General features: G+C 45.3%; 1 protein-coding gene across 1 annotated transcript in view; it reads left to right on the forward strand.

Moving 5' to 3' along the window:
• Plekhb2 (pleckstrin homology domain containing B2) overlaps positions 1 to 16672 on the forward strand; it is a 31523-nt gene extending 14851 nt beyond the window's left edge. Inside the window, exons 5-8 of the mRNA XM_040729137.1 lie at positions 4159 to 4198; positions 5485 to 5574; positions 10178 to 10283; positions 13949 to 16672. Coding sequence (XP_040585071.1) covers positions 4159 to 4198; positions 5485 to 5574; positions 10178 to 10283; positions 13949 to 14085 — 373 coding nt within the window. The 3' untranslated portion in view covers positions 14086 to 16672. The remainder of the gene's footprint in view (positions 1 to 4158; positions 4199 to 5484; positions 5575 to 10177; positions 10284 to 13948) is intronic.
• The last annotated feature ends 349 nt before the right edge of the window (positions 16673 to 17021 follow it).

The following is a 17021-nucleotide window of genomic DNA, read 5'->3' on the forward strand; positions in this document are numbered from 1 at the left end:
GCCGCTCTCCAAAGCTCATATGTTTGAATGCTTAGTCATCTGGGAGTGGTACTATTTGAATGCTTAGTCATTAGAGAGTGACACTATTTGAAAAAGATTAGGTGTGGCCTTGTTGGAGGAACTGTGTCACTGGGGGTGAGCTTTGAGGTTTCTTTCTTTTGTTTGTTTTTTGGTTTTATGAGACAGGGTTTCTCTGTATTGTTTTGGAGGCTGTCAGTCCAGCCCGGCCTTGAACTCACAGAGATCGGCCTGCCTCTGCCTCCCGAGTGCTGGGATTAAAGGCGTGCGCCGCCGCCACCACCACCACCACCCGGCTTGAGCTTTGAGGTTTCAAAAGCCCATGTCAGGCCCAGATTGTCTCTGCCAATGGATCAGGATAGAGATCTCAGCTACTCCCCAGCGCTGTTTGCACACTGCCGTGCTCCCTGCCATGATGATCATGGACTAAACCTCTTAAACTACAAGCAAGCCCCCAATTACATACTTTTTTTAAAACTAAGAGTTGTCTCGGTCATGGTGTCTTTTCACAACAGTAGAACAGTGACTAAGACAGGCAGGATCCCAGAATGAATGGCAAAATCCATTAGCAGCCACTTTGTGCTTTTCACTGATTGACTCCTACTGGTCTTGTGCATGTGTGTATGTATGTGTACAAGAGAGGGGTGAGGGAGAGAGAGAGAGAGAGAGAGAGAGAGAGAGAGAGAGAGAGAGAGAGAGAGAGAGAGACAGAGACAGAGACAGAGACAGAGACAGAGAGACAGAGACAGAGAGACAGAGAGACAGACAGAGAGAAAGACAGAGAGAAAGACAGAGAGAGAGATACTATGTAGCCCTGGCTGGCTTACAATTCTCTGTGTACCTCAAACACAACTGAGAACCATTTACCTCTGCCTCCCTATTGTTGGTATTAAAGGTATGTGTCACAATGCCTGGATAAACCTTCATAGGATTTATTTTTAAAGTTTTATTAAAATTAAAATGTGTATGTATGTGTGCCTCTGTTGTCACATAGCCTTCTCCTGTTGGATCTGTGCCCACATCAGTCGTGTTGGACTGAGGACCTTAAAGTTTGACCCCATTTTCATTTGATTTCATGTGTAAAAACCCTATGTCCTGGTGAATCACACTCAACGGTGCTGGGAACCATAACTTCAAGCACACCTTTTGAAGGCCCGTAATTCAGTCCAGTACAGAGACTTCTGAGGAAAGATGGGGAAATAAATACGGATTGTCTTCTCCAACTCTCAAGTGAAGTGCAAGCATCTATTTATCTCTCTGTCCATCCATCCATCCATCCATCCATCCATCCATCCATCCATCCATCCATCCATCCATCCATCCATCCATCCATCCAGTGGATGCATTCTATGGCTAAACACATCATTAGGAATCATCCTCTAGAAATACTTACAGAAGCTACTAGGGAAGCAAGCTATGCTGGGGTCATCTCAACACTTGGGAGGTAGGAGTGGGAGGCCCAGGAGTTCAAAAACAAAAAAGGGGCACAGAGGTAGCAGGGAGCATTCTTACGGATGGTAAAAATGTTGCCAGTGTGCTGGAGTCCAGTTCCAAGAGGGGTTCTTTTTTTTTTTTTTTTTTTTTTTTTGGTTTTTCGAGGCAGGGTTTCTCTGTGGCTTTGGATGCTGTCCTGGAACTCACTTTGTAGACCAGGCTGGCCTCGAACTCACAGAGATCCGCCTGCCTCTGCCTCCCGAGTGCTGGGATTAAAGGCGTGCGCCACCACCGCCCGGCCCAAGAGGGGTTCTTATGCCACAGGAAGTTATGTGTGAAATCTGCGAAAAAGGTTGGTTGTCTTTCAAACTGATGGCCTTGGCTAGCTCAGGCCATCTTTATGTATACAAGTTCCAATACATTCAAGCATGAGCAGTTTCAAATAATTTCTCTCTAATCACTTTCCAGGAACCATTAACACTTATTCATTTTAGTTTCTCTTCTTTCCCACTCCCTTGACGTCATTGACCTTTACTCCATATCATTATATAGCAAGCCAAATGTTTATATCTAGCTAGGTACATCTTACTCATACCGTGCCCTAGCCGGCAGCAAACATGCAGTTACAAAGTAAGAGATTTAAGTCCCATGATTAATTCTGAACAACACGGGATCAGGTGAATATATTGTGATGCCCAGAGTATCATTTTCAGGTGTATACCAGTTTCTGAGTAATCTGCATATCACCTTTATTTTGTGGATTGCAGTTATAATCCTATTCTTTATAAGTTCTCAAAACACTAATGATTAATACCTAACTGTTTAACTATTGAGACTAAGTTTCTTTATGCTTCCTGGCAATTTCTAAATGTATTTCTTTAAGAGGAACTAGGAGTTTTAGACTCCTTTATTGATAATTTGATACTGGAAAAATATTGAATGTTCATGTCCTAGTGCCAGAGAAATGACTGACCTTTTGTGTCCTATCTCTTTTTCCTTCTGTGTTCCTATAGGGTTTTAAATGTCATCTTTTAAGAAACCGTTTTCTTTGTTCCTAAGTTCTTTGGAATATATTTATCTCTTTTTGGAATTGAATAAGCAATAATCATTAACCTTAGTGAGTTCTTCCTGCTTCCTCAGGATGACTACAAAGGCAGCCAGGGATGACTGGAGAAACTGGTTTCTGTAACAGATCAGAGAAATTTAGTTTTTCTGTAGAGGCTTTTGTTCCCAGTAAGCTCAGGCATAGCAAAAAGCTAGAGAAGCCTGAAGCCCATGGGCTCCCTAAGGTCAATGCAGGAGTTTGCAGTATTGTATCCATAGGTTCTAGCCAAATGGATGGGATTCTCCAAAGAACCTTGCCCTCCATTTGCAACACACCTATGTGCTGTTCCCAAGGGTGACAGCATGACTTCCACCACCAGTGTGCTGGCTGGTTTTATTGCTCGACACCGAGTGGGAGGGAGCCTCACTTGAGAAAAGCTACCATCCTCCATGGTCTCTGCATCAGCTCCTGCTCCAGGTTCCTGCCCCGCTTGAGTTTTGTCCTACCTGCTTTTGATGCTAAACTGTTATATGGAAATAAACCCTTTCCTCCCCCAAGTGTCTTTTGGTCATGGAGTTTCATCACAGCGATAGTAACCCTAACTAAGAAAGTTGAAATCTCTTCGAATCATAGAACATAGAATAGCCATGAAAAATGAAATAGAGACTAAGTGTGTTGGCATACACCTGAATTCCCATACTCTGTAGGCTGAGATGGGAGGATCTTGAATTTGGGGTCAGCATGGATTACACAGTAGGTTTCCAGCCGTGCTGGCTGCTGATAAAACAGCTTACAGCATATTTCACATGTGTTAATGAGAAGAAAATATTAAAAGCTGTCCATTATGCTTTCAGTGGTATAGAATATAAATTCTTTCTTTCTTTTAACTCAGTGGAATATTTATTAGATGTCTTTACAGAATAGCATCCAGCCTTCAGATGTTACTTTAATATAATTAGTATGTATTTTCTGCTAAAATCCAGACTGGCCAAAGTGTTTGCAAAATTCATATCTGATAAGGGATTGTCATAAAAAATGAGCAACATTAAAATTAGATGGTAAGAAAAATTAAGAACCCAAACTTTTAAAATGAGAAAAAGACCCAAAAGATGATATTTCAAGACATATATCTGGTAAATAATCATAGGAAAAGGTGCTCCATGCATCACTAGGGAATGTCAGATGAAAACAATAAAATGCCAAGGCAAGCCTGTCAGAATCCAGGACATGGACGGCAACAAAAGCCAGTGAAGAGATGGCACTGACACCCAGTTCACTGCCAGTGGGGATGCAGAGTGGCATAGTACCACCCAGCAATCATGATGCTTGCTTTATGTATCCTTTCTTTAAGTATACATGTTTTCTTCCTTCGTGTCTTGAGCAGGAGTTGATTTGTGGGTCTTGGGGTAAGGCCTGAAGTTTTGCTTCATTTTATTTATTGTGGCGTTGGTGGGGTGGTAGGAGATAGGGTCTTAGTCTGCAACACATGTTTGCCTCAGCTCATGGTAGTGGTCCCCCTGGTTAAGTCTCCTGAGTACTGGGATGACAGGCTAGATGTCTCTCTATAAACAAGCCTTGTCAGGAATGCTGATGCCAGCCAGGATTTCAGACTCGTTAGAATGTTGGATAACCTCAGAGTACCCTGTTTTTATTTTCTCTAGGGCATGGAAGTTTACACTGCAGGATTCCAGAACAAACACGGTAAGTTGCCCATGGTGCTTCAAGTCCTGTTTGTGTATCCTGGGTCTGTGTAGCAAAGTGGAGAACAGGAGGTGGGAAGAAGGGACTGGGAGGGGCGGGATCTCCTGTCCGTGCACGACTCCGTGAACTGCTCAGGGCAGGATGCCCCTCGCTGACAGTGATCATGCTAGATTTTGGTGGGAGTCTGTCTTCACTTCCTATTCAGTCCTGATGCAGGATGCCATGTGTCCGTTGCCTCCTTGTTACACTGGCTCCCACGCCTTCCTCCGCCGTGATGGACTGTTTCCCTGTAGAACCGGAAGCCAGGACACATTCTTTCTCCTCTGAGTTGTTCTCATTTGGTTATTTCATCAGAGTAGTGAGAAAGTAGCCGAGACACCTCCCTCCTGCTGTGGCAGTTCCTGCTGTTGGTCACCTTTTTCCGTCTTTGCATCACCTTGGATTTTGCTGTATTTTGAAGTAAAGGTTCAAAGAGAACCCTGGTGCCCACTTTATCCATAAGATCTCAGCCTCTTATGAAACCCAAACCTTCTTGTCCTTGTCCCTAATTCTATTTCTGACCTCAGGAGATACAGAAACCATAAACCCTGTGGTAACCCTGGCAGAGTCCCCTTGTGCCCAAGACCTTTGTGGCCAACATTTTCATTCTTAGATGGGGCTCTCTATTTTGTTCTTTTGCAATATCTTTGAAGGAAGAAAAGAAAGTAGATAAGGCTTACAGAACAATTGGTGCAGATGCAAATGAAGTCACGAACCTCAGTCCTCTGCTCCTTCAGCCTGAGAATCCGTTCCTGTAAGCTCACTGCAGACTCCAGTTGTCTGTCTGTTGTGAACAGCCACCCGCACCCACACCCATGAAACGATGTTGCTGGTCCATATAGTCAGCAAAATCCCAGTGCAGTTCTTTGTGTGGAGTTTTTAAAAAGAGCTATTATTTTTTTCCTTTTCACTGGAGTGTAACTTTTGAACTTCAGGAAGAGCATGCTCATGGTGCCCTTCTGACTATGGCCCAATGGACTGATAAGAGAGGGGACTCTTGGTCTAAATGGCATTGGACAGCACTGAAGCCCCTGGCATCGTCCTAGGCCAGGGGCGCTTGCTCCGCCATGGTGGGAGGCTAAGCCAGGACTAGCCACCTTGCTGCTGCACTCTGAGGGTGTTTCTGTGAGGCTGGAAGCTGCCCCAAACCAGCAGGCGAGGCCCTTCCTTCTCAGAGAGATGAAGCCTGATGATCTTTGGTGTGCTGCGTAAATGTGCTGTTGATCCTCACCCTCCTTCTCACACAGGCTTACGTTGGCTCAGCGATACTGTCTGAAGAGACTGCCGTGGCTGCCTCGCCTCCCCCCTATGCTGCCTACGCTGCACCGACCCCTGAGGTAGGGAGCAGAGAACGTGCTCGTGGGGAAGCCGGGTGGTCTGCTGCTTTGCCATTTTTGTCTTGGGTTGCGGTTTCATTCTTAATCCTGAGTCAGTATCAGGGAAATTAGAACTACACTCTAAATTGTTCTTTGTTAGATGAAATAAAGCAACTATTAGAGATGGCCGAAAGCTGGAGACCCTGGTTCAGTCCCCAGCACTACATAAGCTGGGGGTAGCAACACGTACCTGGGCTCTCGGCGCTTAGGAGGTGGAGACAGGACAGTCAGGAGATCAAGATCGTTGTTGGCTACATAGGAGGCCGGCTTAAGCTAGAAACTCTGCTTCTCAGTAAACAAAAATCCCTGTGTGTGTGTGTGTGTGTGTGTGTGTGTGTGTTTTCATGTTCAGATATTTTGTCTGTAAAGTGATGGAGATCGGACTCAAAGCTTCACACCTGCTAGGCAAGTTCTTTTCCACTGAGATATCCCACCCACTGTTTATAGATTTATTTATTAATAAACACGCTTATTTGTGTATATGAATATTAGTGTGTGAGTATGTGTGAGAGGGTGTGTGAGTGTGAGTAGTACCTGCATGCCACAGTTCACACGCAGAGGTCAGAGGACAACTGTAGAAGTTGGTTCTCTCCTTCCACTGTGTGAGTCCTACAGATTAGACTCAGGTCATTGGGCTTAGAGACAAACACCTTTATCTGCTGAGGCATCTGGCCTGGCCTGAAGCCGTTCATCTGTGTTTACTGCAAAATCCTGCAAGGTTTTTGACAAAAGCTCCTGTAAGCCAATGGATCAGAGAGATCAGAGAGATCAGAGAGATCAGAGAGATCAGAGAGATCAGAGAGATCAGAGAGATCAGAGAGATCAGAGAGATCAGAGAGATCAGAGAGATCAGAGAGATCAGAGAGATCAGAGAGATCAGAGAGATCAGAGAGATCAGAGAGATCAGAGAGATCAGAGAGATCAGAGAGATCAGAGAGATCAGAGAGATCAGAGATCAGAGAGATCAGAGAGATCAGAGAGATCAGAGAGATCAGAGAGATCAGAGAGATCAGAGAGATCAGAGAGATCAGAGAGATCAGAGAGATCAGAGAGATCAGAGAGATCAGAGAGATCAGAGAGATCAGAGAGATCAGAGAGATCAGAGAGATCACAGAGATCAGAGAGATCAGAGAGATCAGAGAGATCAGAGAGATCAGAGAGATCAGAGAGATCAGAGAGATCAGAGAGATCAGAGAGATCAGAGAGATCAGAGAGATCAGAGAGATCAGAGAGATCAGAGAGATCAGAGAGATCAGAGAGATCAGAGAGATCAGAGAGATCAGAGAGATCAGAGAGATCAGAGAGATCAGAGATCAGAGATCAGAGAGATCAGAGAGATCAGAGAGATCAGAGAGATCAGAGAGATCAGAGAGATCAGAGAGATCAGAGAGATCAGAGATCAGAGATCAGAGAGATCAGAGAGATCAGAGAGATCAGAGAGATCAGAGAGATCAGAGAGATCAGAGAGATCAGAGAGATCGAGAGATCACAGAGATCAGAGAGATCAGAGAGATCAGAGAGATCAGAGAGATCAGAGATCAGAGAGATCAGAGAGATCAGAGAGATCACAGAGATCAGAGAGATCAGAGAGATCAGAGAGATCAGAGAGATCAGAGAGATCAGAGAGATCACAGAGATCAGAGATCAGAGATCACAGAGATCAGAGAGATCAGAGAGATCAGAGATCAGAGAGATCACAGAGATCAGAGAGATCACAGAGATCAGAGAGATCAGAGAGATCAGAGAGATCAGAGAGATCAGAGAGATCAGAGAGATCAGAGAGATCAGAGAGATCAGAGAGATCAGAGAGATCAGAGAGATCAGAGAGATCAGAGAGATCAGAGAGATCAGAGAGATCAGAGAGATCAGAGAGATCAGAGAGATCAGAGAGATCAGAGAGATCACAGAGATCAGAGAGATCACAGAGATCAGAGAGATCAGAGAGATCAGAGAGATCAGAGAGATCAGAGAGATCAGAGAGATCAGAGAGATCAGAGAGATCAGAGAGATCAGAGAGATCAGAGAGATCAGAGAGATCAGAGAGATCAGAGAGATCAGAGAGATCAGAGAGATCAGAGAGATCAGAGAGATCAGAGAGAAGTAAAGTTTCCTTCCCTGAGCTTTGTGCGCCTCTCTGTCTGTCTCCTCTTTGCCTTTATTCTTGGTTTTTTTTGTCAGTGGTTTACAGTTTTCAGCATAGTAGTTTTATACATGTTTGTTAGATTTCTAAGTGTTTCATTATTTTCAAGTGGTTATATTCTGTAAACTCTTGGTCATTTTCCCTGAACTTCCCAAGTTCCGGGATTACAGGTGTGTAGGTAGCATCATGTCCTGTTTTAAAATTTGTATTCTTTATGTTTTCTTATGGGATGGGGTGGGATTTCCAGACAGAGTTTCTCTGTGTAACAGCTCTGGCTGTCCTGGAACTAGCTTTGTAGATCAGGCTGGCCTCAAACTCACAAAGAGCCACCTGCCTCTTCCTCCCTAGTGCTGAAGGCATATGCCACCACCACTTGGCTAAAATTTGAATTCTTTATGTTTTAATATACAAAAATATGAATATATCTTATACCGATTTTTTAATAATTTTTAATTTTGGGTGGCATTTTTTGCATAACCTATATTCATTTCATAATTACTAACTAAAACATTTTTATAATAGTTACTTTAAAACTCTTTCTATGGAGCTGGAGAGATGACTCAGTTGTGAAGAGCACTGGCTGCTCTTCCAGAGGTCCTGAGTTCTATTCCCAGCAATCGCATGGTGGTTCACGGCCATCTATAATGAGATCTGGTGCCCTCTTCTGGCCCGCAGGCATACATGCAGGCAGAACACTGTATATGTATACATAATAAATAAAACTTAAAAAAAAACAAAAAAAACAACAACTCCAGAGCCGAGTGTGGTAGTACACACCTTTACTCTCAGTACTCAGAAGGCAGAACCACATGGATCTCTGTGAGTTTGAGGCCAGCATAAAGATTTCTAGGCCAACAAGTAGACTTGCAAAACAACAACAACAAAAAGATCTTGTTCAGGAGAGACTCTGTCTCAAGAGAATAAGGTGTGGGGAGAGATGGAGCAGAGCTTCCATCGTCCTCTTCTTGCCTCTGAATGCATGCACAGGCACGTATACCTTCCACACATGTATGTTGGCATTGACACCCATACATTGTACATAGACATCCATATACCAGAACCCAACATACAAATCCTTTCTGGATAATTCTAGCATCTTTCCCCTGAGGTGCTGGAATGGAATCTGGCTTTTCTCCCACACCTAGCAAACTCTGTCCACTGAGCTGCACCCCAGCCCTCACACGGACATCTCTGCCACCTCAGCATGGGTGCTTTCTGTCGTCACTCTGTTGGAGATCTTGGCTATTTGTGTGAAGAATGACTTGTTTTGATCAGAACCTTGACATTTGAAACACTGTGAGACTCTGAGCTTTATTTTAATCATGTGTTTGGGTGGATCTCCTGCCAGGTGGGAGTAGAAGTCCAGTTTCTCAGCCCACAGCCAGGTCTGGGTTCCAGCTCAGGAGTTTAGGTTCTCTTAGATAGAGCACCTTGCTTCAAGGAGAGGACTCCCTGTTACTGCTCCGGCATCTCCACAGACAGAGGCCTGGCTTCCGGTGAGTGAACTCACTCCCCACCAGACTTTTGTTGATTCCAGGGGGATGAGAGGGGCAGATTGCTTCTACTCGGCCATGGAGGACTTTGTGGCTCACTCCGTGGTCTGCTGCCTGGCAGGCAGGTGTCTTGTCATCTGACAGAGATGAAGTCGCCTGCTCCTTGCCCATCCTTTTCTGGCTGTACTTTAAGGGAACAGGGCAGGCTCTGGCCTTTGGTGATAGGAATAGGTTGTTCTTAAAGGTGGTTCTTATGTGTCTGCTTGGATGGAGGAGTTATTGTCTGAAAACACTCCCTCTTGCTAGGCTGTCCTTTCTTTGGTTCTTTGGGTAGAGAAAGCAGACTTTTCCTGAGGCCTTTAAAAAAAACATTATTTAATTTTTATTTTATGTGCATTGGCATCAGATCCCCCAGTTGTGAGCTGCCTTGTGGGTGTTGGGAACTGAACTCAGGTCCTCTGGAAGAGCAGCCAATACTCTTACTCTTCAGCTCCATCCTGGGGTTTTCTTTTTTTTTTTTTTTTTTTCTTTTTCATTTGTACTCATCGGGATTTATGAGTTACTAGCATCTCCATTATCCAATCTAGGACACGCTATAGCATGTCTGTAGAGGTCAGCAGACACGATGTTTGTATGTATGTATGTATGTATATATGTGTGTATGTGAATGTATGTAAATTAAAATATAATCACATCATTTTTCTCCCTCCCTTTCTCTCCCCAATACCTCCCATGTATGCCACCCCACTCCATCCCCAAACACCTCTGCTCCTGGTCAGAGAACGAGTTTTAGGACTTATTCGTTCCTTCTAGAGTGAGTTTCAGGATGGAATACATGTCATTGGACTTGGTGGCAAGCGCCTTTACCCACGGAGCCGTATCACCAGCCCCTCAGAATTGTATTTCTCACAGGACTTTCTCTGTTTTTCAGGTCTATGGCTATGGTCCATACAGTGGCGCATACCCAGCAGGAACTCAAGTTGTCTATGCTGCCAATGGGCAGGCCTATGCAGTGCCATACCAGTACCCATATGCAGGTAACTCATGCTGGCTGCTGCTCCTGCTCTCTGCCTGCAGTGGGGGGGGGGCAAGGAGGGCTCCTTGTTTTTTAGTTTGAAGTTAAGTGAGCTGCATTTTCTATTGGAGACCCCCCAAATCATTTTGTCAGAAAAGATTTCAAGACAGCTCAATATGGACTGCATCACACGGTTGTTAGTGATCACTCTTACACAGGTCTACAGTGGAAAAGGGCAGGAAGAGCAGAAAGAAATACAGAATACAGTTTCAAAAGAAAAGGAGCACCAGGAAACTTAATGTTGCAACCAAGGCTTGTGCTGAAAGAGATAAGAAGACTAGAGTGGCCAGCCAGATCCACACTGGAATAAAGGGAAGGGTGCCTTAGGGCAAGACTCCACCAGCTGGTAAGGAGCAAACAAAAGCTACTGAAAATGTCACTCTAGGAGGCTAGATTCCTTCTCTAGTTGACAGCCCAACGCAGACGCATCCTCATGGTGCTGGCTTTAGAGTAAAGAGGCCATCGAATCTTCTCCCATGGTTACAGAGAGCCACTAAAGCCAAGCATATGGGAAGGAAGTCATTGCTTGGAGACCCTGAGAGGCCATTGTGAGAAGCTGTGGAAGTGAAGCCTAAGTTGGAGACCCTAGGATGTTGGAGATGCCAAAGACATCTGCCGACACATCTGCTGAGGAGAGCTGCACACAGACAGAGAGTGGAATCAGACTGGGGGGGGAGAGACAGAGACAGAGACAGACAGACAGACACAGAGAGACAGAGAGAGGAGAGAGAGATCTTACAGGCAGCAAAGCTGGAGGGGCAGAGCCATCTAAGTCTGAACTGTGGGATTGGGATTTGCTATTTGGTGTTTTGTGAATGGTCCAGCCTGCTGTGCTTTGATGGGACTATATTGTTGGAGCAGTATGGCCGGTAGGACTGGTGGAGGAGGAGGTGGAGGAGGAAGTAGAAGCAGAGAAGGAAATGGGGTGAGGGGGCAGAGGGGAGGCAGTGGGAAGGGGAGTGGAGGAGGCGGCACAGGATGCATGGATGGCCACGGTGCTGTGGGAGGAAGTATAGCTCAGAATTCTCCAGGCACAGCACAGGCAGGCACATTTGCAGCTTCATGTGACGCAGTTTAGCAATTTGGATGAGACGATTTTCCCCAGATGCTCTTCTGGGCTTCTTGGAGCTTGCATAATTCATTATGCAAAATCATAAGAGTATGACATTCTTGATTGTAGATTAAGGACATGAAGATGGTATCTTTCAGTGCTTCTGGGCTACTTAGTTCTGGCACCAAGTGTATACACACTGCATTCTTTGCACTCTTTGATGATATCTTTGATGTTGGGACCTTTGAAGTTCTGAGATCTCCTCAGTGGGTTTCTCCTTTAGTGTATATCTGTTGAAGAAGTGGCTGTGCTTTGGGGCTTGGGGTATTGAAAGGAAGGTGTATGTACCTCACACTGTGAATGAGAATCCTCTTTTTTAATATTTTAGGTTAGGCATGACTATAGTCAAAAGTCTGTAGCAAAGTCAGGGCAGCGACTCTTCAAAAAAAAAAAATTAATCCCTAGGAGAGACCTGTCTTGACATTACATGGTGCGTAACTGGTGCAGCTGTCGTAAACCACCAAGGGCTGGGTTACAGGTACGAGCCACCATGCTTGGCTGCTGATTCATCTCTCTTCAGGCTTTGCCCTGTTTCTCCCACGTTCTTCCCATTTGTCTGTCATCCCAGCAGGCATGGTGGGGAGGGCTGCCATGGAAACCAGAGGCAGACCTCCGTAGCTTTATTATGTAGGATTTGGCTCTGTTTATCAGTGCTCTGATCTTTGCACTGTTAAGGGATTTGGCCCTGGCAAGCAGAGGACCCTATCTGTCAGTGAGTTCTTAGAGAGTGGTGTGTATAAGGTTTCAGGTCCTCTAGCTGCCCGCCTCAGTCTGCTCAGAGGCCACACCCCTGCAGCTCTCTCTGCAGTATTGATACGAAGCCTGAGTTGTGACCTTGTAATTCTTCCAGACAGTTGAGTGCTTTCCTCCTGCTGGCAGCTGAAAGCTTGCCTCCCTCCAAATCCAAGGCAGCTTTCAGTTTTTGCTCTTCGGTATTAGCACCTTCGTGGCTCGGTCACATTGTATGGATTCCCCCAGCCCCGTGGAAACCTATGAGTAAGAAACTCCCTGAAGGCATTCTCCCCAGTGGTCATGTTGCTATATTTGTCTTAGTTACTTTTCTGTTGCTGTGTTGAAGCACCATGACCAAGGCAACCTATATAGAAGAGTTTATTGATCCTGTGGTTTCAGAAGGTCAGTCCATGACTATCATGGAAGGATAGAGGCAGGCGCGGAGCAGAAGCTGAGAGTTTACACTCTTATCCATAAGCAGGAGCCAGAGAGACAGAGCTAATTGGGAATGGTGTGGACTTTTGATATCTCAAATCCCTGCCCTGGTGACACATCTACTCCATCCAACAAGGTCACACCTTCTAATTCTTCCCAAACAGTTCAACTGGGGAACCAACTGGGGGATGGAGTATTTGAACATGAGAACCTATGGGAGCCATTCTCATTGCAAGCACCACACTGATCTAATGAAATTCTCCTGAAGGATGTTTAGCTTGCTCTCTACAGGCATGTACCATCCTTCTGACTTTTAGATAGGGTCTCACTGTGTAGACCAAGCTGGCCTGAATCTTACCTTGTAGACCAGGCTGACTTCGCATTCACAGATATCTTCCTCTCCCTGCCTTCCATGTGCTGGGATTAAAGGTGTATACCACCATCCAGGTCTCATGGATCATCTTTTAAAATAAATTTTTTAGATTTATTTATTTATTTATTTATTTATTTATTTATTTAGTGTGTGTGTGTGTGTGTGTGTGTGTGTGTGTGTGTCAAGTACATGCCTGATGCTTGCAGAAATCAGAAGAGGGTGAGGGCACTGGATCCCCTGAAGCCAGTTGTGGATGCTTAGCTGTACCATGTGGATGCCAGGTCCTCTGTAAGTGCAAGACTTAATCACTAAGCAAGCCACGTCTCCAGACCCTCACGTCTCATATTGTATGAAGTGCAACAGTGTCTTCCTCAGCATACGTGTGATGGGTCTTAGAAAGGTTTGGGTTGAACTCATTGGAGCCACCTGTTAACACCTTTCCATAGGTCCTCAAGGGCCAACTAGTGCACAAGCAGGTTACATGGAGACTGGGTACAGTGTTCGTGTGAAGGGCATCACATAGCCAGACTTTCATTGGACCGCCAGCTCCCAGATAGTGACATGGAGACTTATTATTAATTATGAAAGTTCCTTAGCTTAGGCTTGTTCCTAACTAGCTCTTAAAACTTGAATTAACCCATTTGTATTAAACTACATCCTGGTGTGGCTCGTTGCCCATCCTTAGTACAGTACGGAACATCAGACTTTGCATCTCACTCACAAATCCCTGCCTCTCAGACCCCCACCCCAGTTCCTCTCTTTCCCTGTAAGTCCCGCCTGTCCTCTCCTGCCTAGCTGTTGGCCATTCACCTCTTTATTAAACCAATCAGAAGGTGCCATAGGCAGGTGAGGAAGAACAGATGCATCTTCACAGAGTGTGATCAGATATCCTGAAACAGCATTGTCTTTTCAATGATTGTCAGATTTCCAGTTTACATCTTAAAGATCTCTTTTTCTTTTTTCTTTTTTTTAATAGGAGTTTATGGACAGCAGCCTGCCAATCAAGTCATCATCCGTGAGCGGTACCGAGACAATGACAGTGACCTGGCCCTGGGCATGCTTGCTGGGGCAGCCACAGGCATGGCTCTGGGGTCTCTGTTCTGGGTCTTCTAGAGCCTTCAGGGTGTTCTGTGCATCGCTTCTGTTAGTCCTGTGTGCAATAGTCGATCTTCAGGACATTTCTGTTTGTGACACGTGTCTTTCATAATAATTTAAATAGTTCTTTTGAAGATGGTAATCTGGTGATTGTGACTGACCTGCATGGCACCACAGAGAAGGCCTGGAGGTATGCTGTGAATGAGAGCCGAGCTCCTGGGGTACTGGTTTGCAGCAGGTCTTCCCTGGGGAGCTCTTGGACCACCTTGTGTAAACACTCCCGTTTAAAAGGGCATTTCCTGTTGAGTTAGGTACAGTACTTAGTTAAGGGATGACTTTCCCTGCTATGCCAATACTAATCTGATAGAGGAGGATGTGACTGAGTGTGGTAAGAAGAATTCAACTTCTTTTACTTTAACTGTGAAATCTCACTGTAGACCTAGAGCTGTGGCTGGTGGCTCCAGCAGGCAGGGCAGTGGTGTGAGAACCCTGGTATCCGCCCTCAGTAGCTCCCGGGTACCTACCTACAAGATTGACTGCTCAGGATGAGAACGGACACTCCTTCCCTTTAGAAATTATTCTGCAGGAATCCGCCCAGCTTTAGTCTCTTGTTATCCTTCTGTTTGCTTTTCCCGGGAATAAGTGGAAATAGTCTCAAGTTAGGGATTGATTTGAGCCTCAGAACTTGAGGCTTCACCTTTAAACCTTGCCCAGTGAAGACTAGTGAGTGGCAAATGGGTGGAGGCAGGCTGGAGTCTGCCCAGGGATGTGTTTCCGAGCTGGCTTTGGGTCTGTCGGTTGCCAGCTCAGTCTGTCTGTAGCCTATTTTTCTACTTGTAAAGGAAGTGCGGTGAGGGGGATGGGGGAGAGCTTTAGCATAATGTCCCTGTCTCGGGCCTTCTGGGGCCCAAGCTGTACAAGGGCACTCTTTAACTCCTGGGGAGGCTTGTCTTTAGCCCTGGTCGGGCCCCGTGGCTGTCCAGAGTGTGGGGATAAACCAGAGCTGGGTGGAGACGATTTAAGTCCTGAGTGAGAAGCGAGATAGGGTAGAGTCTTGGGGAGTTTGTTTTAATCCCTCGTATTAGTGGGGAATCCAGCCTCGTTTTTATTCATGACCCGCTCATGATAGAAAAGCCTAAACTATTTCTGGTCCCCAGATGTGTGATGCTCTGGGAAACCCATAGTCCTGTTTTCTGAGAAAAAACCAACTGTATTTCTAGCATTAGAAAGCACATGTTCCATGTATGCCAACCTTCTGTTCATTCATGTTTAAAGCTCCCGTTGCCAGCTTTGTGGCTGGCATGTTTGAAACAGTGCCCTTTCACAGCGGTGGGCAGCGCGGTGAAGGCGCTGCTCCCTGCTCTTAGTCCCGTTTCTCCAGAGCGCCCCCAGTAAGCACACTGGGAATGTGCCCAGCCCAGCGCGTGCGTGCTGCCTTGCTACACTGCTTGGCCGCTTTTTCTTCGTCAGTTCAAGTCTTGAACATATCTCCATGTGAGACGGTTGCCAAGTAGATGTGATGGTGCCCGAGGTGTTTTTCTAGCTACTCCTTGGGGACTTGTTGACACAGCGCTGCTGATTTCTGGCTGAAATTTGCTTTGTCATCTCTGGTAAGATGGCTATGTGACAACATGGTTCTGATGGTTTGTAGTGTCACCTTAATAAAGGTAATGTTGATTTTATGTCCTGTGTTGTAAAAATGACTTTTTACAATGTTATCATTCTTAAAGCTCCATGCTTTACTTACAAAACATTAAAATCAGTTTTCAGTGATGCACAAGGATATTAATTACTGGGATTCCTAGAACCAGAAAGTATTAAGTCATGCCCCTGAAGTGCTACTGAATTATCTCCTGTAATCCCACGGGTGTGCCGTGCCTAGACCTTGACCCCAGTGGGACTAGCTTTAACAGGCAGCCATAGTTGAGCCTGATCATATCTTGCCACCAGTTGCTTGATTCTGGAATGAAATGCACTCTGGGTGTGAAGATGGACTCAGGCATTTCATTTCCTTGGCCCCTGTCCTTGTAGATGCTGTCCTTTTATTGCTTCAGCCGAGTCATTTTGTGCCTCAGGTCAGTCATGAGATTCATGAGTTGGAGGGAACTGCTTGTTCAGGACTGAGGAGCATTTCCCTTCCGTGGATACTTTTAAATAATGACCCAAGGCTGGAAGACATCGGCTGCTGACACTGTGTGGCTGATTTTATCGCTCTCTTAGTTCTTTGAGTTAACAACTTTCCGTATGAAAGAGGGAAGCCTGAGGTTCATATCTCAGATCAGCACTTGTCAAGGAGGCCCAAGCTTTGCGTATTTTAGATCCTCAGTTCCCACAGGAGCCTTCTGAAGTGTGGGAAGTTCCTGTGGTTGAGACAGGATGATCCAGACTTCTTTTCTACCTGTGTTGTTGCTCCTATGTATCCTTTCATTTTGCCTTCTAGTTCATGTAGATGAAAGCAGAGGACACAGGCAATTTTCTTTGTGATTGCTTTTGTGCTTCTGTTATTCTGTTATGTCTACAGAGCCTATGTTCTCCCTGTGTGCACAAATGGTATGTATGTTTATAAGTGAACTTGTTAAAATATTAAATGATCATTAACCTTAAACTATGTTTCGTTGTGACTTCTGTTGTGTTTTTAAATTATTTGAGGGTGACTGCAAGCATGGAAATCTGAGATCAGATCCTTGGCATCCATGGGAAAGCTGAGCCTGGCTATAGACATTTGTATTCATAGAACTGGGACCTTGGAGAAAGGACAGCTCCCAGAGTTTACTGGCTAGCCTTCTAGCCAATCAGTGAGCTCTGGATTTATTGAGAGACCCTGTCTCTGAAGATGACATGGAGAATGATAGATGACGACACCTGACGTGAACTGCTGGTCTTCACACAAACACATGCACATAAATTACTGGTCATGGTGGCACATGCCTTTAAATCCAGCCCTAAGGAAGTGG

This window comes from Mesocricetus auratus, unplaced genomic scaffold, assembly GCF_017639785.1.
Source record: "Mesocricetus auratus isolate SY011 unplaced genomic scaffold, BCM_Maur_2.0 Super-Scaffold_100021, whole genome shotgun sequence".
Classification (NCBI taxonomy): Eukaryota; Metazoa; Chordata; class Mammalia; order Rodentia; family Cricetidae; genus Mesocricetus; species Mesocricetus auratus.